Below are 25,629 nucleotides of genomic sequence, written 5' to 3' on the forward strand. Positions count from 1 at the left end.
TCTTTCTCCCACTCCCCCACCCTCTTTCTCCCCCTCCCCTCCCTCTTTCTCCCCCTCCCCTCCCTCTTTCTTCCTCTCCCCTCCCTCTTTCTCCCCTCCTGCTTTCTGCCCCTCCCTCTTTGTCCCTCTCACACCCTCTCTTTCACTCCCCACCTCCTCTTTCTCCCCATCCCATCCCCTCTTTCTCCCCATCCCTCTCCATCATTCTCGCCCTCCCCCATTCACCCCCTCCCTCTCTCTCTAACTCACCCTCCCGCTCCCTCTTTATCCCCCTCTCTCTCCATCTTTCCCTCCATCCCACTCCCTCTTTCTCCCCCTCCCTTTTTCTCCCCCTCCCTCTTTCTCCCTCTCCCCTCTCCTCCCTCTTTTACCCCCTCCCTCTCCCTCTTCCACGGCTCCCCCACCCTCTTTCATCCCCTCCCCCAACCACTTTCACCCCCTACCCCACCCTCTTTCACCCCCTCCCTCTCCCTCTTTCACCCACTCCCCCTCCTTCTTTCTCCCCCTCCCCATCCCCCATTCTCCCCCTCCCTCTCTCTCTTTCTCACCCTCCCTCTCCCTCTTTATCCCCCTCCCTCTCCATCTTTCCCTCCATCCCACTCCCTCTTCCCCGCCCTCCCTCTTTCTCTCCCTTCCTCTTTCTCTCACTCCCTCTCCCTCCCTCTCGCTCTTTCTCCCCTTCCCTCTTCCTCTTTCTCCCCCTCCCTCCCCCTCTTTCTCCCCATCCCTCTCCCTGTTTCTCCCCCTCTCTCCCACTCCCTGTCCATCATTCTCCCCCTCTCTCCCCCTCCCTCTCCCTCTTTCTCCCCCTCCCTCACCCTCTTTCTCCCACTTCCACTTTCTCCCCCCCTTTCTCCCCCTCCCCTCCATCTTTCTCCCCCTCCCTCTACCTCTTTCTCACCCTCCCCTCCCTCTTTCACCCGCTCCCCCTTTCTCCAGCTCACCCTCCCACTTTCCCCCGCCCCCTCCCTCTTTCTCTCCCTCCCTCCCTCTCCCTCTTTCCTCCCCTCCCTCTCCATCCCTCCAGTCACTCTTTCTCCCCCTCCCTCCCGCTCCCTCTTCCCGCTCCCTACCCTTCCCTCCACTCCCTCTTTCTCCCCTTCCCTCTTTCTCCCACTCCCACCCTCCACTCCCCCCTTGCCTACCCCTCCCTGCCCATCGCGCCTCCCTACCCCTTCCCTCCCTCTTTATCTGCCTTCCCTCCCTCTTTCTCCCCCTCCCCCCTCTTTATCCCCCTCATCGACCTCTTTCTCCCCTCCCTCTTTATTCACCTCCCCTCCCTCTTTCTTCCTCTCACCTCCCTCTTTGTCCCCCCATCCCTCTTCCTCCTCCACCCCTCTCCTCCCTCTTTCACCCCCTCCCTCTCCCTCTTCCACAGTTTCCTCTCCCTCTTTCTACACCTCCCCCACCCTCTTTCACCCCCTCCCTCTCCCTTTTTCTCCCCCTCCCCGTCCCTCTTTCTCCCCCTCCCCTCCCTCTTTCTCCCCCTCCCCTCCCTCTTTCTCCCCCTCCCCTCCCTCTTTCTCCCCCTCCCCTCCCTCTTTCTCTGCCTACCCTCCCTCTTTCTCCACCTCCCCTCCCTCTTTCTCCTCCCCTCCCTATTACTCCCCCTCCCGCTCTCCCTCCCTCTGCCTCTACATCCCCCTCCGTCTGTCTCCCCTCCCCTTGTCTCCCCATCCTGACCCTCAATCTCCCCTCCCCTCCCTCTTCCTCCCCCTCCCCTTCTCTCTGCCTCCCCTCCCCGTCCCTCTGTCTCCCCCTCCCCCTGTCTTCCACTCCTATCCCTCATTCTCCCTTCCCCCTCCCTCTTTCTTCACCCCCAACCCCCTCCCTCTTTCTCCCCTCCCTCTTTTTTCACCTCCCCTCCCTCTTTCTCCCCCATCCCTCTTTCTCCTCTTCCCACACCCTCTTTCACCCCCTCCCCCACCCTCTCCCACCCTCTTTCACCCCCTCCCTCTCGCTCTTTCACCCCCTCCCCCTCCCTCTTTCTCTCCCCTCCCTCTTTCTCTCCCTCGCCTCTCTCTTTCTCTCCCTCCCCTCCTTCTTTCTCCCCCTCCCTCTTCCTCCTCCTGCTGCTTTCTGCCCCTCCCTCTTTGTCCGTCTACCACCCTCACTTTCTCCCCCTCCCACCCCCTCTTTATCTGCCTCAATCCCTCCCCCTCACCAACCCCCTCCCTCCCCATCGCGCCTCCCTACCCCACTCCGCCCTCTTTATCTGCCTTCCTTCCCTCTTTCTCCCCCCTCCTCTTTATCCCCCTCTTTCTCCTCCTCCCCCTCCCACTTTCCCCCTCCCTCTCCCTCTTTCCCCCTCCCCTTCCCTCTTTCTCCCCCTCCCCATCCCCTCCCTCTTTCACCCCCTCCACATCCCTCTTCCCCCCCTCCCCTCCCTCTTTCACCCCGTCCCTATTTCACGCCCTCCCCCTCACTCTTTCACCCCCTCCCCCTCCCTCTTGCACCCCCTCCCCCACCCACATTCACCCCCTCCCTCTCCCACTTTCACCCACTCCCCCTCCCTCTTTCTCCCCCTCCCCCTCCCTTGTTCTCCCCCTCTCTCCCCCCTCTCCATCCCTCTCCATCCCTCTCCATCCCTCTTTCTCCCCTTCCCTCTTTCTCCCACTCCCTCCCTCCACTCCCCTCTCGCCTACACCCTCCCCCCCAATCACGCCTCCCTACCTCTTCCCTCCCTCTTTATCTGCCTTCCCTCCCTCTTTCTCCCCCTCCCCTCCCTCTTTCTCCACCTCCCCTCCCTATTTCTCCTCCTCCCCTCCCTATTTCTCCCCCTCCCCCTCTCCCTCCCTCTGCCTCCACCTCCCCTCCTTCTGTCTCCCCCACCCCCTGTCACCCCCTCCTGTCCCTCAATCTGCCCTCCCCCTCCCCTCCCCTCCCCCTCCCTCTTTCTCCCCCTCCCCTTGTCTCTGTCTCCCCTTCCCCTCCCTCTGTCACCCCTTCCCTCTGTCTTCCCCTCCCCCCTGTATCCCCCTCCCGTGCCTCATTCTCCCCTCCCCCTCCCTCTTTCTTCCCCTCCCTCTTTTTCCCTCTCCCCTCCCTCTTTCTCCCCCATCCCTCTTCCTCCCCTCCCCTCTCCTCCCTCTTTCACCCCCTCCCTATCCCTCTTTCAAGGCTCCCCCACCCTCTTTCTCCCCCTCCCCCACCCTCTTTCTCCCCCTCCCCTACCCTCTTTCAACCCCCCCTCCTCCCTCTTTCTCCCACTCCCCCTCCCTCTTTCTCCCCCTCCCCTCCCTCTTTCTCCCCCTCCTGCTTTCTGCCCCTCCCTCTTTGTCCCTCTCCCACTCTCTCTTTCACTCCCCACCTCCTCTTTCTCCCCCTCCCATCCCCTCTTTCTCCCCATCCCTCTCCATCATTCTCGTCCTCCCCCATTCACCCCCTCCCTCTCTCTCTATCTCACCCTCCTGCTCCCTCTTTATCCCCCTCTTTCTCCATCTTTCCCTCCATCCCACTCCCTCTTTCTCCCCCTCCCTCTTTCTCCCCTCCCTCTTTTTTCACCTCCCCTCCCTCTTTCTTCCTCTCCCCTCTCCTCCCTCTTTCTCCCCCTCCCTCTGCCTCTTCCACGGCTCCCCCACCCTCTTTCATCCCCTTCCCAAACCTCTTTCACCCCCTCCCTCTCCCTCTTTCACACCCTCCCTCTCCCTCTTTCACCCACTCCATTTCCTTCTTTCTCCCCATCCCCATCCCCCATTCTCCCCCTCCCTCTCTCTCTTTCTCACCCTCCCCCTCCCTCTTTCTCCCCTCCCTCTCCTCTCCCTCCCTCTCTCTCCCTCTTTCCTCCCCTCCCTCACCATCCCTCCACTCACTCTTTCTCCCCCTCCCTCCCCATCCCTCTTCCCCCTCCCTACCCTTCCCTCCACTCCCTCTTTCTCCCCTTCCCTCTTTCTCCCACTCCCACCCTCCACTCCCCCCTCACCTATCCCTCCCTCCCCATCGTGTCTACCTACCCCTCCCCTCCCTCTTTATCTGTTTTCCCTCCCTCTTTCTCCCCTCTCCCCCCTCTTTATCACCCTCACTGATCTCTTTCTCCGCCTCCCCGCCCTCTTTCTCCAACTCCCCTCCCTCCTTCTCCTCCTCCCCTTCCTATTTCTCCCCTCCCCCCTTTCTCCCTCTGCCTCCCCCTCCCCCTCCCTCTTTCTCCCCCTCCCCTTCTCTCTGTCTCCCCTCCCCGTCGCTCTGTCTCCCCTTCCCTCTGTCTTCCCCTCCCCCTGTCTACCCCTCCCGTCCCTCATTCTCCCCTCCCCTTCCTCTTTCTTCCCCTCCCCAACCCCTCCCTCTTTCTCCCCTTCCTCTTTTTTCACCTCCGCTCCCTCTTTCTCCCTCTCCCCTCCCTCTTTGTCCCACCATCCCTCTTCCTCCCCCACCCCTCTCCTCCCTCTTTCACCCCCTCCCTCTCCCTCTTTCACAGCTTCATCTCCCTCTTTCTACCCCTCCCCCACCCTCTTTCTCCCCATCCCCTCCATCTTTCTCCCCCTCCTGCTTTCTGCCCCTCCCTCTTTGTCCTGCTCCCACCCTCTCTTTCTCCCCACCTCCTCTTTCTCCCTCTCCCACCCCCTCTTTATCCCCCTCAATCCCTCCCACCCTCTTTCTCCCAATCTCTCACTCTCCCCATCCCCTTCCCTCATTCTCGTTCTCCCCCTCCCTCTCTCTCTTTCTCAACTTCCCTCTCCATCTTTATCCCCCTCCCTCTCCATCTTTCCCTCCATCCCACTCCCACTCCCTCCCCCTCCCACTCCCTCCCCCTCCCACTCCCTCCCTCTCTCTCTGCCCCTCTCTCCCCCTCTTTCTCCCCTCCCTCTCCCTTTTTCTCCCCCTCCCTCTCTTTCTCCCCCTCCCTCTCCCTCTTTCTCCCCCTCCCCTCCCTCTTTCTCCCCCTCCCCTCCCTCTTTCTCCCCCTCCCCTCCCTCTTTCTCCCCCTCCCCTCCCTCTTTCTCCCCCTCCCCTCCCTCTTTCTCACCCTCCCCTCCCTCTTTCTCCCTCTCCCCTCATTCTTTGTCCCCCCCATCCCTCTTCCTCCCCCTCCCCTCTCCTCTCACTTTCACCCCCTCCCTCTTTCACACCTTCCCCTCCCTCTTTCACCCCCTCCCTCACCCTCTTTCACTCCCTCCCTCTCCCTCTTTCACCCCCTCCCCCTCCCTCTTTCTTCCCCTCCCTTCCCTCTTTCTCCCCATCCTGCTTTCTGCCCCTTCCTCTTTGTCCTTCTGCCACCCTCTCTTTCTCCACCCACCTCCTCTTTCTCCCCTCCCACCCCCTCTTTATTCCCCTCAATCCATCCCTCCCGCTTTCTCCCCATCCCTCACCCTCCCAATCCCTCTCCCTCATTCTCGCCTCCCCCATTCTCCCCCTCCCTCTCTCTCTTTCTCACCCCCCCTCTCCCTCTTTATCCCCCTCACTCTCCATCTTTCTCCCCATTCCTCTTTCTCCCCCTCCCTCTTTCTTCCCCCCACCCCTCCCTCTTTCTCCCCTCCCTCTTCCTTTTTCACTGCTTCCCCTCCCGCTTTCTCCCCCTCCCCAACCTCTTTCACCCCCTCCCCCAACCTCTTTCACCCCCTCCCCCAACCTCTTTCACCCCCTCCCCCACCCTCTTTTGCCCCCTCCCTATCCCTCTTTCTCCCCCTCCTTATCCCTCTTTCTCCCCCTCCCTCTCTCTCTTTCTCACCCTCCCTCTTTATCCCTCTCCCTCTCCATCTTTCCCTCCATCCCACTCCCTCTTTCTCCCCCACCCACCACCTCTCCCTCCATCTTTCTTGCACTCCCACTTTCTGCCCCCCTATTACTCCCCCTCTCCTCCTTCTTTCTCCCCATCCCTCCGCTCCCTCTTTCTGCCCCTCCGTTCCCCTGCCTCTTCCCCCTCCCTACCCTTCCCTCCACTCCCTCTTTCTCCCCCTCCCACTTTCTCCTCCTCCCTTCCCCTCTTTCACCATCCCTCCCCCTCCCTCTTTCTCCCACTCCCTGCCTCCATTCCCCCCTCGCCTAACCCCTCCCTCCCCATTGCGCTTCCCTACCCCTTCCCTTCCTCTTTATCTGCCTCCCCTCCCTCTTTATCTGCCTCCACCTCCCCTCCCTCTTTCTCCCCGCCCTCTTTCTCCACCTCCCCGCCCTCTTTCTCCACCTCCCCGCCCTCTTTCTCCCCCTACCCTTCTCCGTCCCTCTGCCTGCATCTCCCCCTCCCTCTGTCTCCCTTTCCCTAGGTCTCCCCCTCCCCCTGTCTCCCCCTCCTGTCCCTCATTCTCCCCTCCCCCTCCCCCCTTTCTCCCCATCCCCTCCCCCCTCCCTCTTTCTCCCCCTCCCCTTCCCTCTGTCTCCCCTCCCCCACCCTCTGTCTCCTCTCCCCTCTGTCTCCCCCTCCCCCTGTCTCCCCCTCCCCCTTCCCCTCCCCCTTTCTCCTCCTTTCTCCCCTCTCCCTTCTCCCCTCCCCCTTCTCCCTCTTTCTCCCTCAAGCTCCTGCTCCCCCTTCTCCCTCTTTCTCCCCCTCCCCTCCCTCTTTCTCCCCCTCTCCCCTCCCCCTGCCTCTTTCTCTCCCTCCCCCTTTCTCCCTCAACCTCCCGCTCCCCCTTTCTCCCTATTTCTCCCCTCCCTCTCTCCCTCTTTCTTCCCTCCTCCCTCTTTCTCCCCCCTCCCCCTCCCTCCCCCTTTTTCTCTCCCTCTGCACCGTCCCCCTCCCTCCCCCTTTTTCTCTCTATTCCCGTCCCTCCCCCTTTCTCTCCCTCCCCCTCCCTTTATCTCTCTCCCCTCGCTCACTCCCTTTTCTCTCTCTCTCCCTCCCCCCCATTCCCCTTTTTCCCTTTGCCCTCCTCCCCCTTTCTCTCTCTCTCCCCCCTCCTCTCCCTTTCTCTCCCACCTTCCCTCCCCTTTTTGGAACCTCTCATGGTCGTTTCTTTTGTTGCGTTTCATTTGGTTTAATTATTTCAGCATTGATTTGTAAACTCTCCCATTCAGATGGGAATTACCCGCCCTTGTTTGGAATGACCTAGCCAGGAGGAGGGGCAGGGGTACAGGTAAGTGGCAGAGCCATCATGTGTGAATCCCCCATTCTGAAGGCGGTATGTTTTTTTGCCTTTGGCAGAGTCGCACTCCCTCAGGTATTACTATACCACAATGCTTAACAGTGGGGACCTCCCCGAGTTCATTCATGCTGGTGTTCTCGACGGTGTGCAGATAACCTACTATGACAGCCACAGCAAGAAAGACGTCCCACGGCAACCGTGGATGAACTCATCACTGCAGCAGGAGTATTGGGATCAAGAGACACAGAGATTGGTCGATCGAGAGAAGCTGTCCCTCGCCAATGTAAAGATAGCAACACGGCGAACACACAGTGACAAGAATGGTTAGTGCACGCTCGTGTTAGTGTTACCCACGTTCACAGGGAGTGTGTAACGGTGAACACACCCTTGAGTCAGAGATTAAACCGGGTTCACAGTGGGTGTGTAATGGTGAACACACTCTCGTGTTAGAGGGTGACCCGGGTTCATAGGGAGTGTGTAATGGTGAACACACTCTCATGTTAGAGAGTGACCCAGGCTCACAGGGAGTGTGTAATGGTGAATTCACCTCGTGTTCATGTTACCTAAGTTCACACTGGGTGTGTAACGGTGAACACACCCTATGTTAGAGAAAGACCCAGGTTCACAGCAAGTGTGTAATGATGAACACACCCAAGTATTAGAGTGTGATCCTGGTTCACAGGGAGTGTGTAATGGTGAACACACACTCATGTTAGAGAGTGACCCGGGCTCACAGGGAGTGTGTAATGGTGAACTCACCCTAGTGTTCGTGTTACCCAGGCACGCATAGAGTGTGTAACGGTGAACAAGCCCTCATGTTAGAGAGTGACCCCGGTTCACACTAAGTGTATGATGGTGAAGACACCCAAGTGTTAGAGAGTGAGCCGGTTTCACAGGGTGTGTCTAACGGTGAACACGCCATCGTGTTAGAGAGTGACCCAGGCTCACAGTGAATGTGTAATGGTGAACACACCCTCATCTTCGTGTTACACAGGTTCACAGGGAGTGTATAATGGTGAAGACACCCTCATGCTAGAGAGTGACCCGGGTTCACCGAGAGTGTGTAAGGGTGAACACACCCTCATGTTAGAGTGTGACCGAGGTTCACCAGGTGTGTGTAATGGTGAACACACCCTCATGTTAGTGATTAACCCGGGTTCACAGTGGGTGTGTAATGGTGAACACACCCTCATGTTAGAGAGTGAGCCGGATTCACTCGGGGTGTGTAATGGTGAACACACCCTCGTGTTAGAGGGTGACCCAGGTTCACAGTGGGTGTGTAACTGTGAACATTTTCTCGTGTTAGAGAGTGACCCGAGTTCACAGGGAGTGTTTAATGGGGAACACACCCTTGTGTCAGAGAGTGACCTGGGTTCACAGTGGGTGTGTAAGGGTGAACACACTCTCGTGTTAGAGAGTGACCCGGTTTCACAGGGAGTGTGTAATGGGGAACACACCCTCGTGTCAGAGTGACATGGATTCACAGTGGGTGTGTAAGGGTGAACACACACTTGTGTTAGAGAGTGACCCGGGTTCATAGGGAGTGTGTAATGGTGAACACATTCTCATGTTAGAAAGTGACCCGGGCTCACAGGGAGTGTGTAATGGTGAATTCACCTCATGTTCATGTTACCTAGGTTCACACTGGGTGTGTAACGGTGAACACACCCTCATGTTAGAGAAAGACCCAGGGTAAAAGCAAGTGAGTAATGATGAACACACCCAAGTATTAGAGAGTGACCCGGGTTCACAGGGAGTGTATAATGGGGAACACACCCTCGTGTCAGAGAGTGACACGGATTCACAGGAAGTGTTTAATGGTGAACACACCCTCGTGATAGAGAGTGACCTGGGTTCACAGGGAGTGTGTAATGGGGAACACACCCTCGTGTCAGAGAGTGACCTGGGTTCACAGTGGGTATGTAACGGTGAACACGCCCTCGTGTTAGAGAGTGACTCAGGTTTACAGGGAGTATGTAGGGGTGAACACACCCTCATGTTGAGAGTGACCCGGGTTCACAGTGGGTGTGTTACTCGTGGTAGAGAATGACCCAGGTTCACAGCAAGTGTGTAATGGTAAATGCACCCTCATGTTAGAGTGTGACCCTGGTTCACAGGGAGTGTGTAATGGTGAACACACGCTCATGTTAGAGAGTGACCCTGGCTCACAGGGAGTGTGTAATGGTGAACACACCCTCGTGTCAGAGAGTGACGCGGGTTCACAGGGAGTGTTTAATGGTGAACACACCCTCGTGATAGAGAGTGCCCTGGGTTCACAGGGAGTGTGTAATGGGGAACACACACTCATGTCAGAGAGTGACCTGGGTGCACAGGGAGTGTGTAAGGGTGAACACATCCTTGTATTAGAGAGTGATCTGGGTTCACAGTGGGTGTGTAATGGTGAACACGCCCTCGTGTTAGAGAGTGACCTGGGTTCACAGGGAGTGTGTAAGGGTGAACACATCCTTGTATTAGAGAGTGATCTGGGTTCACAATGGGTGTGTAATGGTGAACACACCCTCGTGTTAGAGAATGACCCAGGTTCACATGGAGTGTGTAGTGGTGAACAAACCCTCTATTTAGAGACTGACCCAGGTTCACAGCGAGTGTGGAATAGTGAACACACGCTCATGTTAGAGAGAGACACAGGCTAACAGAGAATGTTTAATGATGAACACACCAGTGACACAGGTTGACAGGGAGTGTGTAAGGGTGAACGCACCCTCATGTTAGAGTGTGAGCCGGATTCACTCGGGCTGTGTAACGGTGAACACACGCTCATGTTAGAGAGTGAGCCGGATTCACTCGGGCTGTGTAACGGTGAACACACCCTCATGTTAGAGAGTGAGCCGGATTCACTCGGGCTGTGTAACGGTGAACACACCCTCATGTTAGAGAGTGAGCCGGATTCACTCGGGCTGTGTAACGGTGAACACACCCTCATGTTAGAGAGTGAGCCGGATTCACTCGGGCTGTGTAACGGTGAACACACCCTCATGTTAGAGAGTGAGCCGGATTCACTCGGGGTGTGTAACGGTGAACACACCCTCATGTTAGAGAGTGAGCCGGATTCACTCGGGGTGTGTAACGGTGAACACACCCTCATGTTAGAGAGTGAGCCGGATTCACTCGGGCTGTGTAATGGTGAACACACCCTCGTGTTAGAGGGTGACCCAGGTTCACAGTGGGTGTGTAACTGTGTACATTTTCTCGTGTTAGAGAGTGACCTGAGTTCACAGGGAGTGTGTAATGGGGAACACACCCTCGTTTCAGAGAGTGACCCGGGTTCACAGTGGGTGTGTAATGGTGAACACACCCTCATGTTAGAGAGTGAGCCGGATTCACTCGGGCTGTGTAATGGTGAACACACCCTCGTGTTAGAGAGTGAGCCGGATTCACTCGGGGTGTGTAATGGTGAACACACCCTCATGTTAGAGAGTGAGCCGGATTCACTCGGGCTGTGTAATGGTGAACACACCCTCGTGTTAGAGAGTGAGCCGGATTCACTCGGGCTGTATAATGGTGAACACACCTCGTGTTAGAGGGTGACCCAGGTTCACAGTGGGTGTGTAACTGTGTACATTTTCTCGTGTTAGAGAGTGACCTGAGTTCACAGGGAGTGTGTAATGGGGAACACAGACTTGTGTTAGAGAGTAACCCGGGTTCATAGGGAGTGTGTAATGGTGAACACACTCTCATGTTAGAGAGTGACCCGGGCTCACAGGGAGTGTGTAATGGTGAATCCACCTCGTGTTCATGTTACCTAAGTTCACACTGGGTGTGTAACGGTGAACACACCCTCATGTTAGAGAAAGACCCAGGTTCACAGGGAGTGTCTAATGGTGAACACCCTCCTGTTAGAGAGTGACCTGAGTTCATAGGGAGTGTGTAATGATGAACACATCCAAGTATTAGAGAGTGACCCAGGTTCACAGGGAGAGTGTAATGGTGAACAGACCCTCGTGTTAGAGTGTGACTCAGGTTCACAGTGGGTGTGTAAATGTGAACACACCCTCATGTTTGTGTTACCCAGGCTCACATGGAGTGGGTAAAGGTGAACACACCCTCGTGTTAAAGGGTGACCCGAGATCACAGGGAGTGTTTAACGGTGAACAAGCCCTCGTGTTAGAGAGTGACGGGTTCACAGGGAGTGTGTAATGGTGAACACGCCCTCGTGTTAGAGGGTGACCCGAGATCACAGGGAGTGTTTAACGGTGAACAAGCCCTCGTGTTAGAGAGTGACCCGGGTTCACAGGGAGTGTGTAATGGTGAACACGCCCTCGTGTTAGAGAGTGACCTTGGTTCACACTAGGTGTGTGATGGTGAAGACACCCTCATGTTAGAGAGTGACCTGGGTTCACACTGGGTGTGTAACGGTGAAGACACCCTTGCATTAGTGTGTGACCCAGGTACACAGGGAGTGTGTAATCGTGAACACACCCTCGTGTTTGAGCATGGCCCGGGTTCACTGTGGGTGTGTAACGGTGAACACACCCTCGTGTTAGTGTTAACCAGGTTCACAGGGAGTGTGTAATGGTAAACACGCCCTCATGTTAGAGACTGACCGAGGTTCACGGGGAGTCTGTAATGGTGAACACACCCTCGTGTTAGAGATTGACCCGGGTTCATAGTGGGTGTGTAATGGTGAACACACCCTCGTGTTAGAGAGTGACCCGGGTTCACAGTGGGTGTGTAGTGGTGAACACACCCTCGTGTTAGTGACCCAGCTTCACAGGGAGTGTGTAATGGTGAACAGACCCTCGTGTTAGAGTGTGACCCACATTCTCAGTGGGTGTGTAATGGTGAACACACCCTCTTGTTAGAGAGTGACCCGGGTTCACAGGGAATGTGTAATGGTGAACACACCCTCGTGTTAGAGACTGACTGAGGTTCACGGGGAGTCTGTAATGGTGAACACACCCTCATGTTAGAGATTGACCCTGGTTCACAGTGGGTGTGTAATGCTGAACAAGCTCTTGTTTTAGGGAATGACCTAGGTTCACAGGGAGTGTGTAATGGTGAACACACCCACATGTTAGATAGTGACCCAGGTTCACAGTGGGTGTGTAATGGTGAACTCATCCTCGTGTTAGAGAGTGACCCGGGTTCACAGTGGGTGTGTAATGGTGAACACGCCATTGTGCTAGAGAGTGACCTGGATTCACGGGGAGTGTGTAATGGTGAACACGCTCTCGGGTTAGAGAGTGACCCAGGTTCACAGGGAGTGTGTAACGGTGAACACACCCTCGTGTTAGATTGTCACCCAAATTTAGGATGTGTTGGTGAGATTGGGTGTGACTGGCTGCTGATTATTGATGTTTTTGACCTTTCTTTAGGTCTGAACTTCCTGCAGTACACTTCAGGCTGCGAGGTGAGTGATGACGGGACTGTGAGCGGAGTTCGGCAATACGCCTTTAATGGGCGCGAGCTGATCAGCTTCGACCTGGAGCATGCCACCTGGTTCGCTGTCTCCCCTTACGCTGAGAGCAGCCAGAACAAGTGGAACAGTAACAAGGCCGACAACATGTACAAGAAACAGTACACAAAGAAAATGTGTGTTGATTGGTTAAACACGTACCTTGGTTATGGAGCTAATACACTGAATCGCAAAGGTAGGTCTGACTCCAAACCTCCTGTCACAAGCATCCATCAAACCACTGGCCAATGGCACCCCCCTTCTCTCCCCAGTGACACCTCCACTCTCTCCCCAGTGACACCCCCACTCTCTCCCCAGTGACCACAACAGTCTCTCCCCTATGACCCCCCCTTCTCTCCCCCGAATGACCCCACATACTCTTTCCAATGAACACCTCATTCTCTCCCCAGTGACGCATCCCTGCCAGCCCCTCCCACTCTCTCCCCAGTGAACCACCACCCCACTCTCTCCCCGGTGATCCCCCCTCCCGCTCTCTCCCTGGTGCCCCCCCCTTCCCACTGTCTCCCTGGTGACCCCCCCATCCCACTTTCTCCACAGTGACCCACCCCCCCACTCTCTTCTCGGTGACCCACCCCCCCCAATCTCTCCCCGGTGAGCCCCCCTCCCGCTCTCTCCCCGGAGACACCCCAAGCTCCTCCCACTCTCTCCCCGGTGACCACCCAGCCCCTCCCACTCTCGACCCCCCTCCCTCCCACTCTCTCCCCGGTGACCCCCCCCCACTCTCTCCCCAGTGAACCCCCTCCCACTCTCTCCCCGGAGACCCCCTCCCTCCCTCCCAATCTCTCCCTGGTGACCCACCCCCCCACTCTCTCCCCGGTGACCCACCCCCCACTCTCTCCCCAGTACCCACCCCCCACTCTCTCCCCGGTGACCCCCCCCCACTCTCTCCCCAGTGAACCCCCTCCCACTCTCTCCCCGGGGACCCACCCCCCACTCTCTCCCCGGTGACCCCCCCCCACTCTCTCCCCAGTACCCACCCCCCACTCTCTCCCCGGTGACCCCCCCCACTCTCTCCCCAGTGAACCCCCTCCCACTCTCTCCCCGGTGACCCACCCCCCACTCTCTCCCCAGTACCCACCCCCCACTCTCTCCCCGGTGACCCACCCCCCACTCTCTCCCTGGTGACCCCCCCAGCCCCTCCCACTCTCTCCCCGGTGACCCACCCCCCACTCTTCCTGGTGATCCACCCCCCACTCTCTCCCTGGTGACCACCCCAGCCCCTCCCGCTCTCCCCCCAGTGATCCCTCTCCAGCCCCTCCGGCTTTCTCCCCGGTGACCCCACCCCTCAGCCCCTCCTGCTCTCTCCCCGGTGACCCCTCCCCAGCCCATCCCACTCTCTCCCTGGTGACCCCTCCCCAGCCCCTCCCACTCTCTCCCTGGTGACCCCTCCCCAGCCCCTCCCACTCTCTCCCTGGTGACCCCTCCCCAGCCCCTCCCACTCTCTCCCTGGTGACCCCTCCCCAGCCCCTCCCACTCTCTCCCTGGTGACCCCTCCCCAGCCCCTCCCACTCTCTCCCTGGTGACCCCTTCCCAGCCCCTCCCACTCTGTCCTCAGTGACCGCCCCCACACCCTGCCCACACACACACACACACACTTCCTCTGAATCCTGGTTCCACTTTCCTGTTATTCCAGTTTGAACCTGGCTGTGCCACATCCTCGAGGGGGAGTGTTGTTTTACCGGAAATTCCAGAGCTGTCCCGAAGCCGGTCAGGTTTGAACCCAGTAAACTGCGGCCAGGCCTCAGCAGGGAGAGGCTGCAGCTGAGGACGGCTGGAGGCTCCGATGGTGAATTCACTGATTCACCGAGAGCACAGCGCGTGAGGGAGGCTGTCACACAGAATGATCTGTGAGACCATCCTCTTCATGTCACAGTCGCTTACCACGTCCGTTTTCATCTGTGACTAATCCAGTCGAAGGGTTCCGCTGCCGTGCACAGTCAAAGTGAACCTGTCCTCCTTTCTCTCTCTCTCTCTCTCTCTCTCTTCAGTTGTCCCAGAGTTGATTGTCTATGACACAAAGAGCTTGGATGGCCAGAATCTCAATCTCCACTGCCTGGTCACTGGTTTTTACCCACAATCCATCAATGTAATCTGGTATACAGACGGAAAGCCCCTCTTCAAATCCCAAAGCACCGGCATTCGACCCAACCATGACGGCACCTACCAAATCAGGGTGCACTTCCAGACTAAACCCGGAGATAGCCGCAACCATGTCTGTCGCGTCCTACACAGCAGCTTTTCTGGAGCAATGGAGAGACCCTGGGGTAAGTGAACGGGAATAGATAACCTGCCATAGAAACGAGAACACGCTGGGGTCAGAAATGGGAATAAACCAGGATAAAGAATGGGAATAATCTGACCGGGGCGGGGGGGGGGGGAGGGGGGGGGGGTGGGGGGGGGTCGGAAATGGGCATAACCTCCTCTACCCCCAGTTTATATCCAATCCTTCCACCAGGTTATTCCTGTTGCTTGCTCCATGTTCTTCCCACTTTATATCCCCGGCTATTCCCATTCCTTCTTCCTCCTCCTTATAAGGAATACGAATAACCTGGCATAAAGAATGGGAATAACCTGGGAAAAGGCATGGGAATGACTTGGGATGAGGAATGGGAATAATTGGGACAGAATGGGAATAATGTTGGGTAAGGAATGGGGTGAAGCCCGGGGAAAGGAGTGGGAATTTAACGGGGTGAGGAATCTGGATCACCTGGAATAAGGAATGGAAATAATCTGGGGTAAGGAATGGGAGCATTGAGGTATTGTGGAGCAGTGGGTAGCATTACTGCCTCTGAGTTAGAAGCTCTGGGTTCAAGTCCCATTCCAGGACCTGATGGTGCAGTTCTGGTCACCACATTCCAGGAAGGATGTGATTGCACTGGAGGGGGTGCAGAGGAGATTCACCAGGATGGTGCCTGCAATGAAGCATTTAAGTTATGAAGAGAGGTTGGAAAGACTTGGGTTGTTTTCGTTGGAGCAGAGAAGACTGAGGGGTGACCTGATCGAGGTGTACACGATTATGAGGGGCATGGACAGGGTGGATAGGGAGCAGCTGTTCCCCTTAGTTGAAGGGCTAATCCCAAAGGGACATAAGCTCAAGGTGAGGGGCAGGAGGTTTAGGGGGGATGTGAGGTGAAACTTTTTTAACCCAGAGGGTGGTGACGGTGTGGAATGCGCTGCCTGGGAGGGTGGTGGAGGTGGGTTGCCTCACATCCTTTAAAAAGTACCTGGAAGAGGACTTGGCACATCATAACATTCAAGGCTATGGGCCAAGTGCTGGTAAATGGGATTAGGTAGGTAGGTCACGTGTTTCTCACGTGTTGGTGCAGACTCGATGGGCCGAAGGGCCTCTTCTGCACTGTGATTCTGTGAAGGTATGTTCATAACATGGCTGAGCAGGTTAAATATCAACTTGTAAATCCTTCCAGCACACCCCAATGGCAGGCAGGAAGAGCGGGAGAGATTCCCGGTCAACCATGCGATAGAGAGAAATTGTTGCATCCACTGTCCCTATCCATAGCTTCAGGCTACAGCATGCATGTAAAAATGTGTGTTGCCATAGCAACTCAGACGCTTTGGGAGGGCTGAATGGCTGGCGTGGATCAGATCGGTGCCACCGGCGTTCCGGCTGGACTGGATTCGGGACCACCCTCCTTGCGCTACCCGAGGTGAAGATCATGTCGCTCGTGGATCAGAACCGCCCTCAGGCAGAGACCTCGTGAAGAAGAAGGAATGGGAATAGCCCGGAATATAAAACGAGAAGAACATGGAGCAAGCAACAGGAATAACCTGGCGGAAGGATTGGATATGAACAGGGGACTGAGGAGTAGGAAATTTCCAGGATAAGGGATGGTCGTAACATTCCCGGGTTGTACTGAGTTCACGGTGGAGGGATCCTTGTCTGCGCTGGGAGAAAGACGGAAGACACTTTAATCATTCACTTTTTCTGAAGGTTCCTGGCTGCTTCGAGTGAAAATTCTCTGCAGAGACTGCCCATGTTGCTATGCGAACTGCAGATATATTTATCCTCGGCTGTGCTCTGCCTCTTCCTCTAACTCCCTGCACTTTCGGCCCTTCCCATTAAGGTGCAGACCCTTCAACATCAGCATCCCCCTTCCCACCATTCCTCCCCATCGTGCAGACTTCAGCTGCCTCAAAGCAACCTGGTATGCCCTGGGCTACTGCACATGGTCCCCGCTATTGCTGAGTGGAGACTTGATTGAGGGGAGCCCTGGATAGAGTGGATGGGAGGGGCCTGTTTCCCTCAGCAGAGAGGTCAGTACTAGGGGGCATAGATTGAAAGTGATCGCTAGAAGGATTAGTGGGGTGGGGGGGGGTGGTGGTAAATGAGGAAAGAAAATTTCACCCAGAGGGCGTTAGGGGTGTGGAGCTACCTGAAGAGGTAGCAGAGGCAGAAACCCTCAAAAGGTTTGCACCTGAAGCCCCATAAACTCCAGGGCTATGGGCTAAAAATAGACAATGGGATTAGGCTGGGTGGCTCACTTATCACCCAGCACAGACATGATGGGCAGAATGGCCTCTTTCTGTGTCATAAGTTGTTTTCTACATATTTTTGAATGTCTGGAGGGGGGAATGTGCAGGGATGTGGGGAGTGGCAGCAGGTGAATTGCTGCTTAGCAGAGCCAGCAGGGCCTCGATGGGCCAAATGGCCTTCTGCCCTGTAATGATTCCATGATTCAATACTGGGAGCGAGGCTTAAGGTCAGTTATCCCTCTTTCCCCATTCCTAAAGGCAGTGAGAAAAGCTCTGGGGAACACTGTAGAACAAGTATTCCCGATTACACTGGGTTGGAATATTCTTGAACAAAAACAAAAATACCTGGAAAAACTCAGCAGGTCTGGCAGCCTCTGCGGAGAGGAGCACAGCTAACGTTTCGAGTCCGTATGACCCTTCAACAGAACTAAGGAAAATAGAAAGGAGGTGAAATATAAGCTGGTTTAAGGGGGGTGGGACAAGTAGAGCTGGATAGAGGGCCAGTGATAGGTGGAGATAACCAAAAGATGTCATAGACAAAAGGACAAAGAAGTGTTGAAGGTGGTGATATTATCTAAGGAATGTGCCAATAAGTGACATTAAGGGTAGAAAGCAGGACACGGGCTCAAATTTTAATCTCTCCGATGGGATATTCTTGAGTTGGAGTCCGGGGGTTGGGAGCTGAGACTAACCATGTTATTAAATCAGTTAAAGGTGGAGCATCTGGAGTGATTATCGCTGTGGCTCTGTTGGTGCTATTTATTGTACTCGTTGTTGCTGGCTTTTTCTGCTGGAAGCGCCAACAGGAAGTAAAGGAGAAATTCGGCTGGTGTTTTGGTGTTGGTAAGATTTCATTATTCACTGATGGCTCCCTCACAGTCACCACTCGACACTCTACAATTAGCACATCGTACTATTATGAAAAAGAAAGACTCACATTTATATAGCACCCTGAAAAAGCTCGGGAATGTGATAATGTCGTAATGTAGGAAACATAGTAGCTGGTTGGTGCACAGCAAGATCCCACACACTGCCGTCTACAAGTGGCCAAATAACCTGTTGTATTGCAGGTGGTTTAGGTTGAATACTACCCAGGATACCCAGGAAACATTGCCTGGTTGTTCCTCACAGGAGACCACGGGACCTTTTACATTGACCTAACAGGACAGACTGGATCTCAGTCTAATGGCTCACCCAAAAGGCCGCATCTCTGACAGTGCAGCACTCCCTAGGTGCTGCCACTCACTCAGCGCAGCACCCTCCCTGCTAACTCTCCGCCAGTGCAGCACTCCCTCACTGCTGCTCCTCTGATTGTGCAGCACACCTTCAATGCTACGCATCTGACATTGCAGCAATGCCTCATCACCTGCCCTCCAACACTGCAGCATTCCTGCAGTAGTGATACTAAAACGGCACAACACTCCCTCAATAACGTCCCTGCAGCGGTGCAACACTCCCTCAATACTGGTCCTCCAACAGTGCAGCAGTCCCCCAATACTCATGCTCTGACATGACAGCACTCTCTCAGTACTGACCCTTTGACAGTGCAGCACTCCCTCAGCACTGGGCACTGCCCCCCCCCCACCCCACCACCACCACACAACCCCTCCTTTTCCTGCCCCAATCCCTGAAAGTACAGAGTTTGATGGAAGTAATCGCTGAGGATTTGCACCTGGTTGTTTTTCTGACCACACAGATGATGGAACTGTTTGGAAAAACTGTCAGTGATTATAATTGATTATAATATATTCCCACTGATTTCTCAATGACTGAAGCTTTGTGTTTTTATTCCGCAGCTTCTAAAAGTGATGGCTCTGTGGCAGAAAGTAAGTAAATTGGGAATACCGAGATTAATGGATTAAATTTTAACGTGGGATATTCAGGGAGTGACAGCCCTCCCCGAGAATGATCATGAGGTCAATCCAAATTTCTCATCCTGACTGTTGAATCAGGGGGTAAATGGGGAACAAGGAAGGCAGGGAAAGGAGGAGAAGAGGAAAAGGAAGGCAAGAGGAGGTACGCGGGGCATGTAGGGTGAGAGTTGGAGAGGGGAGAAGGGGAGGTGGGGGAAGATGAGAGATAGTGAGGTGGTGGTGAGGGAAGCGTGAGTGTATATGTGTTAAGGGGAGGGGAGCGGGGGGAGTTGAGAAAATGCAGGGGAGTGACAAATGAGAGGTGGTGAGGGTAGTTGTCAGATGAACAATAAGAGAGGAGGTGAGTGGAGCCTTTGCCCGTGTGCTGTCTGTTGAATGTGATTAGACTAACATTGTAGTCAGTGTATATACTGAGAGTATCTTATAGAGAGCATCCCTCTGCTCCCCATCACTCGGTGAATACCCGGTTTTTCCATGTCGATGGGCTTTATCCTGAAATCACTACCAGGAGAAGGTAGAGGAGATTTCCGGTCCTGATCTTTTCATGAAAGGCTTGCAGTTTATGGCGTTGGATTTCCTGATTGCCAGCAGTTGAGTTATCAGAGGGTGGGCGACTGGGGAAAGTGCAGCCACAGCAGGGAGACTGGCCCCTGACCCTGACTCCCAATTGTGAAATTGGTCAGATTGACCCCCTGATTCACATGGCGCAGGTCACGTGACACAGCACTAGTCACATTCCAGTGCACAAATCACATGGTCATGGCACTAGTCACAATGATGCTACAGGTCACATGACATGGCATCAGTCACATGACATGGCAGAGGTCACAATGACGTGGTGCTGGTCGCATTGACATGAAGAGACAGTGATCTGTTCAACATCGTCAGTCTGTGCGCTATCCTGGGTTAACCCAAGCAGAATGAGATGGCCTTCTGTACATGATGCTCTGTTTGGGTTTATTTTCTGATGTTTTGTTATTTTCTGTTTGTTAGGTTCTAACAGCAGGCAGCCATTGCAATCTTCCCCAGTTGACAAGATGATAGGCAGTGGAGGTACCTTGGTTTCAATTCCAGCAGACACTCCCAGTTCAAATGCAATTACTGAGAGTATACAACAACCACTGTTTCAACAATCAGACCAGGGTTCAACCAAGTAACAGGCGAAGGTGGAAAGGAGGTAACATCACTTCACCGCTGTGACACAATCCTGCCTTTTTCTATCTCTAATTTTAGTCTCTTGCTGATATGAACGAGATGGGTTTTTACAACAATCAACAACAGTTTCATGGTTATCATTAGACTTTTAACTCCAGATTTTTAACCATTCACTATGGACACAGATCTGTTTAGATGGACACCTTCAGCTATTGGACTGATCTCTACTCTGTCACTGTGTGATGATCCACAGTTTTACAATTTGCTTCTGCTTAACATTCTCACTGGGCAATATCTGATCACCTGACTCATCCAATAGGGGTGGATCTGAATTGTCTGAGCGATCTGATTGGACAGCAGTGACCACATGACCTGCCCAATGCTTTGAGTCACTTATGACCCAGTGGATCAGTGATTCCTTGCAGTAATTTCATTGGCCAGTGATGACCGCATGACCTCTATATTTGTGCCTCATTGGCTGAACTGATCGCCTGACCTCCTGTCTGGCTCACTCCAGGGTGTTTGTCAGGTGGGTATCATCTCCATGCAGTGAGAGTGACGGAAACAAGGCTCTAAGCACCGGCAGGGTGACATGGCGAACTCTCGGCTGGGTCTAACTGAGGCTCTGTAACATCCCCCACAAATTCAGATCATCAATTGGTCGAGCCTCAGGCATCATGTTAACATTGGAATATCTAACACTTGGTGGGACATCGGTGCTGACAGACCTCATGATGGGGACTGTGCATCCACTAGTTCAGCAACATGAATTCCTGGCAGTGATGAGTAAATATGTACTGTTAATCTAGAATATGCTAATTCTGGTGGTGGGGGTGCTTAATGTGCCGGACAGGTTAACACTCAAGGGGCAGATTGACACTTGGAGAGCAGATTAATGCTTTGGTGGTTTAATCCTAAAAAAGGGTTTTAATGCTCAAAGGGGGGTGGGTGGTAAATGCTCGGAGAGGGTTAATGCTCCCGAGGGTGAATTGTCCGAAGGGCTAATACTCGTTGGGGGTTAATGCTCGCAGAGGGTGGTTAATGCTTGACATGGGGGTTAACATTCGGAAGGGGTTAATCTTCAGAGGAGATGAATGTTCAGAGGGGGTTAATGTTTGGAGGGGTAAATGCTCATCGTGGTAGAGGGGTGTCAATGCTTAGGGAGAGTGCTTAACGCTAGGGTGGGGAAAGCCAACGTCTTCAGGAATCTCGCGCATAATTTTCCTGTTTTATCCCAATCCTGTACAGTTCCTTCTTTTTATAACTCAGGTTTTCTGTTGTCTTTTGCTGTTCTTTTCACTTTGTTTTGTAATGACGTGCAACCAAATAAAGAGATATTGAAAACGAACTGAACTGGGCGTGTGAGAGGGTCCTTGTCAGCCAGATCCTGCGTTATTCCTGGGTATTTCCGGGAGCTCCCTCTCTGCCTGGACTGGGAATCTGGCCTGTGGGAAAACCAATAAAAAATTCTGTTGCGATTGAAGTGAATTGGAAGGAATTGTGGGTACATGGGGGCTGGGAGGGAGATAGGAGGGGGGAGTGAGAGGGGGAGGGGGATGGTCAGTGTGGGTGGGAGGGAATATTGGAGTGTTGCACAGTGGGGAGGGGAGAGTCAGAGGTAGGGATGAGGGCGGGGATAAAAGGGGGTGCGAACCGGGGAGAAGGCAGTGGGGGAGGGGAATGGAGGGGGGTGCCCAATGGGGCTGTTGAATGGAGGCTGGGAAGTCAAGAGAGGGTGGTGCAGAGTTGGGGAGTGGATATGGGGGAGATGCAGAGTGGAGTGGGGACAGTGAGGGTGGGGAAGGGATAAGGGGGAAGTGCATAGTGGGGAGGGGTCAGTCAGGGTAGGGGATATGGGTGGGAAGTGTAGCGTGGGGGAGGGACAGTGGTGTTGGAGAATGTGGTATGGAGAGGGGCCATTGGGGATATGGGTGTGAGGGGAAATGGGGAGGGTGCAGGGGAACAGTAAATGATGGTCATGAGTTTAAAGTGACCAACCTTCTGAGATTGGATTGAACAGGTCGTAGGCTCGAGGTGAGAGAGAGTGTGGGCTCACCTGAGGAAGATCGGAATATTTTCCCAATAGTGAAAAGCTGGGAACAGTGGGGAGGAGCAGAGAGAGAGTTCGGGTCGATGGACTGAATCACAAAACGTTAGGGCCACTTGAGGGTGATGTTAGGAAGCAGGGCATTGCTCAAATGGTGGTGGAATTATGAACCTTTCTCATCCAGAAGCAGCTGAGGAGTCACTTGAAAATTATAAAACTGAGTGGGATTTTTTTCTTGGGAAAGGCTCTGAAGCGATACAGAATGAAGTGGGCAGTTAGAGAGAAGATTCAGACCAGCCATTGTCAAATTGAATGATGGAATGGGCTGAAGGGCCTCTGCTTTTTACTGTTTGGTGGAAAGTGACTGATGACTGCCCTCCCCCCACTCTGAATCGCACCCCCCCAACCACTGCCCTCCCCCCGCTTTACCCCCCCGCACCGCCCACCCCCTATTCTGAACCTCCCCCCCCACTTCCCTCCCCCACTTTGAACACCCCCCACTGCCCTACCCCCACTTTGAACCCCCCCCCACTGCCCTACCCTGACCTTGAACCCCCCCCCACTGCCCTACCCCACTTCGAACCCCTCCAACTGCCCTACCCCACTTTGAACCCCCCCAACTGCCCTCCCTTCACTCTGAACCCCCCTACTGCACTCCCCCCACTCTGAACCCCCCCCACTGCCCTCCCCTACTCTGAATCCCCCCCACTGCCCTCCCCCCACTCTGAACCCCCCAACTGCCCTCCCCTCACTCTGAACCCCCCATTTCCCCCAACCCTGAACCCCACCCCCCCACTGCCCTCCCCCTACTCTGAATCCCCCCACTGCCCTTCCCCCACCCTGAACCCCCGCCACTGCCCTCCCCCTATTCTGAATCTCCCCATTGCCCTTCCCCCACCCTGAAGCCCTCCCCCCCCCACTGCCCTCCCCCAACTCTGAACCCCCCCCACACTCTGAAACACCCCCCACTGCCCGCCCCCCACTCGGAACCCCTCCCCATTACCCTCCCCCCCATTCTGAACCCCCTCAAATGCCCTCCCCTCACTCTGAAAACCCCACAGCCGTCCCCCCACCCTGAACCCGCCCCCACTGCCCTCCCCCCACTCTGAACCCCCCCCACTCTGAACCCCCCCACTGCCCACCCCCCACTCTGAACCCCCCCCCATTGCCCTCCCCCACTTCAAACCCCCCCCAATTGCCCTCCCCCTACTCTGAACCCCCCCCAACTGCCCTCCCCTCACTCAACACCCTCAACTGCCCTCCCCTCACTCTCTGAAGCCCCCCAATGCCCTCCCCCCCACTCTGAACCCCTCCCACTGCCCTCCCCGCACTCTGATCCTGCCCTCCCTCCACACTGCATTTCTCCCCACTGCCCCCCCCCAGTCTGCACTCTCCCACTGCTCCGCCCACTCTGCAACCCCACCCCCTCCGCACTCTGCGTCACCCACTGCCTCCTCCCCAACTCCTAAACCCCCTTTGCATTGCTGCCTCCCCACTCTGCAACATCCCCAACAATGCCCCCTATCCACTCTGCAACCGCCCCCCCATCGCTGCCCCCTCTCCGCACTGCATTCCACCCCCATCACTGCCCCCTCTCCAACTGCATTCCCCCCATCACTGCCCACTTTCTGCACTGCATCCCCCCATCATTGCCCCCTCTCTGCACTGCATGCCCCCATCACTGCCCCCTCTCCAACTGCATCACCTCCATCACTGCCCCCTCTCCAACTGCATCACCCCCATCACTGCCCCCTCTCCAACTGCATCACCCCTATCACTGCCCCCTCTCCAACTGCATCACCCCTATCACTGCTCCCTCTCCAACTGCATCACCCCATCACTGCCCCCTCTCTGCACTGCATGCCCCCATCACTGCCCCCTCTCTGCACTGCATGCCCCCATCACTGCCCCCTCTCTGCACTGCATTCCCCCATCACTGCCCCCTCTCTGCACTGCATTCCCCCATCATTGCCCCCTCTCCAACTGCATCACCCCCCCATCACTGCCCCCTCTCTGCACTGCATTTCCCCCATCACTGCCCCCTCTCAGCACTGCATCCCCCCATCACTGCCCCTTCTCCAACTGCATCCCCCTATCACTGCTCCCTCTCTGCACTGCATGCCCCCATCACTGCCCCCTCTCCAACTGCATCACCCCCCATCACTGCCCCCTCTCTGCACTGCATCCCCCCATCACTGCCCCTTCTCCAACTGCATTCCCCCCATCACTGCCCCCTCTCCGCACTGCATCCCCCCATCACTGCCCCTTCTCCAACTGCATTCCACCCATCACTGCCCCCTCTCCGCACTGCATCACCGCATCACTGCCCCCTCTTCGCACTGCATCCCCCCATCACTGCCCCTTCTCCAACTGCATCCCCCCATCACTGCCTCCTCTCTGCACTGCATCTTCCCCACCCCCGCCACTGCCACCTCGTCATACTGCATTCCCCCACTGCCCCTCACCATGTTGCTTTGCCCCTTTTCTCTTTCTGTCCAGGTTTCCTGCCTGTCTAAGGCTGGATGGAGGAGAGGAAGCAGCAGCTTGGGGTAGAGTCAGCTGCTCACTGCATTCCCCCCACTGCCCCCCCCCCCCCCCCCCCCCCCCCCCCCCCCCCCCCCCCCAGCAACTCTGCATTCCACCATGCTCCACCCACACTGCCTTCCCTCTACAATGCACCACCATCCACTGCCACTTCCCCAACTGCAGCTCCCACTCTCCACCCCACTGCCCCTTCCCACTCTGCACCCACCCATTTCCCCCTCCCCACTTCACAACCCCACCCTTTTCCCTACTCTGCAAACCCTACTGCCCCTCTCCCCACTCTGAACACCCTACTGTGCCTCTGCACTAACCCCCATACACTTCCCAGTCCCCGCCCCAACACACTGCTCATCAGCTCAGTCCCCTCCTCCCATCCCAGCCTTTAGAAATGTGAGGTACAAAATTGAGGGGGTGTGAGTCAGGGGACCATGAGTGAGGAACACTGTAGTGATGGACCTAACAGTATGGGAGTGAATAGTTCAGGGTAGAGGAATAATGGATGCAGGTGTGAAGAATAAAGGATTGAGGGATCCGTAAATCAGAGCTAAGGGGCGAGGGACACAGGGTAGAGGAGTTAAGGCCAAAGGAAGAAGAGTAGTGGAGTGAGGGGTAAGGAATTGAGGCATGCCAGAGTGAGGGATTCTTATATGAGTGTTGCGGAGTGAAGGAAGCAGCATTGAGAGATCCGGAAATATGGGATAAAGGAGTGAAGGGTGCAGGAACCATTGTTTTGCTGAGTGAGGGCATATGGGAGTGAGGGGTGGTAACATGAAAGGGTAAAGGATTGAGAAGTAAAAGTGAAGGGAGAGGAGGGAGGACTGCGTGAGTGTGAGGAACAGCGTTGAAGGATGTGGGAATAAGCAATCAGAGGCAAAGGATCTCGGGGTGCAGGAGTGGGAGGTAGACAAGTGAGAAAGGGTGGGGTGGAGTACAAGGGTGAAAACAACAGAACTGGCAGAGGATGATAGGGCGCTGGAGTGAGGGATGCAGGAGTGAGGAGGGGGTTGGAAAGTGGTACAGGAGTGAGGTGTTTCTAAGTGAGGGCTACAAGAATGAAGAGTACAGTAG

The 25,629-nt window shown here is 55.4% G+C and overlaps 1 protein-coding gene across 1 annotated transcript in view; it reads left to right on the forward strand.

Annotated features, from left to right (window-relative positions):
- LOC121291255 overlaps positions 1-21,318 on the forward strand; it is a 76,943-nt gene extending 55,625 nt beyond the window's left edge. The window contains exons 11-16 of the mRNA XM_041212328.1: positions 7,073-7,336; positions 12,350-12,625; positions 14,439-14,714; positions 17,650-17,784; positions 18,738-18,767; positions 19,809-21,318. Of these exons, the coding sequence (XP_041068262.1) occupies positions 7,073-7,336; positions 12,350-12,625; positions 14,439-14,714; positions 17,650-17,784; positions 18,738-18,767; positions 19,809-19,972 (1,145 nt within the window). The 3' untranslated portion in view covers positions 19,973-21,318. The remainder of the gene's footprint in view (positions 1-7,072; positions 7,337-12,349; positions 12,626-14,438; positions 14,715-17,649; positions 17,785-18,737; positions 18,768-19,808) is intronic.
- Positions 21,319-25,629: the final 4,311 nt, after the last annotated feature.

This window comes from Carcharodon carcharias, chromosome 19, assembly GCF_017639515.1.
Source record: "Carcharodon carcharias isolate sCarCar2 chromosome 19, sCarCar2.pri, whole genome shotgun sequence".
NCBI lineage: Eukaryota > Metazoa > Chordata > Chondrichthyes > Lamniformes > Lamnidae > Carcharodon > Carcharodon carcharias.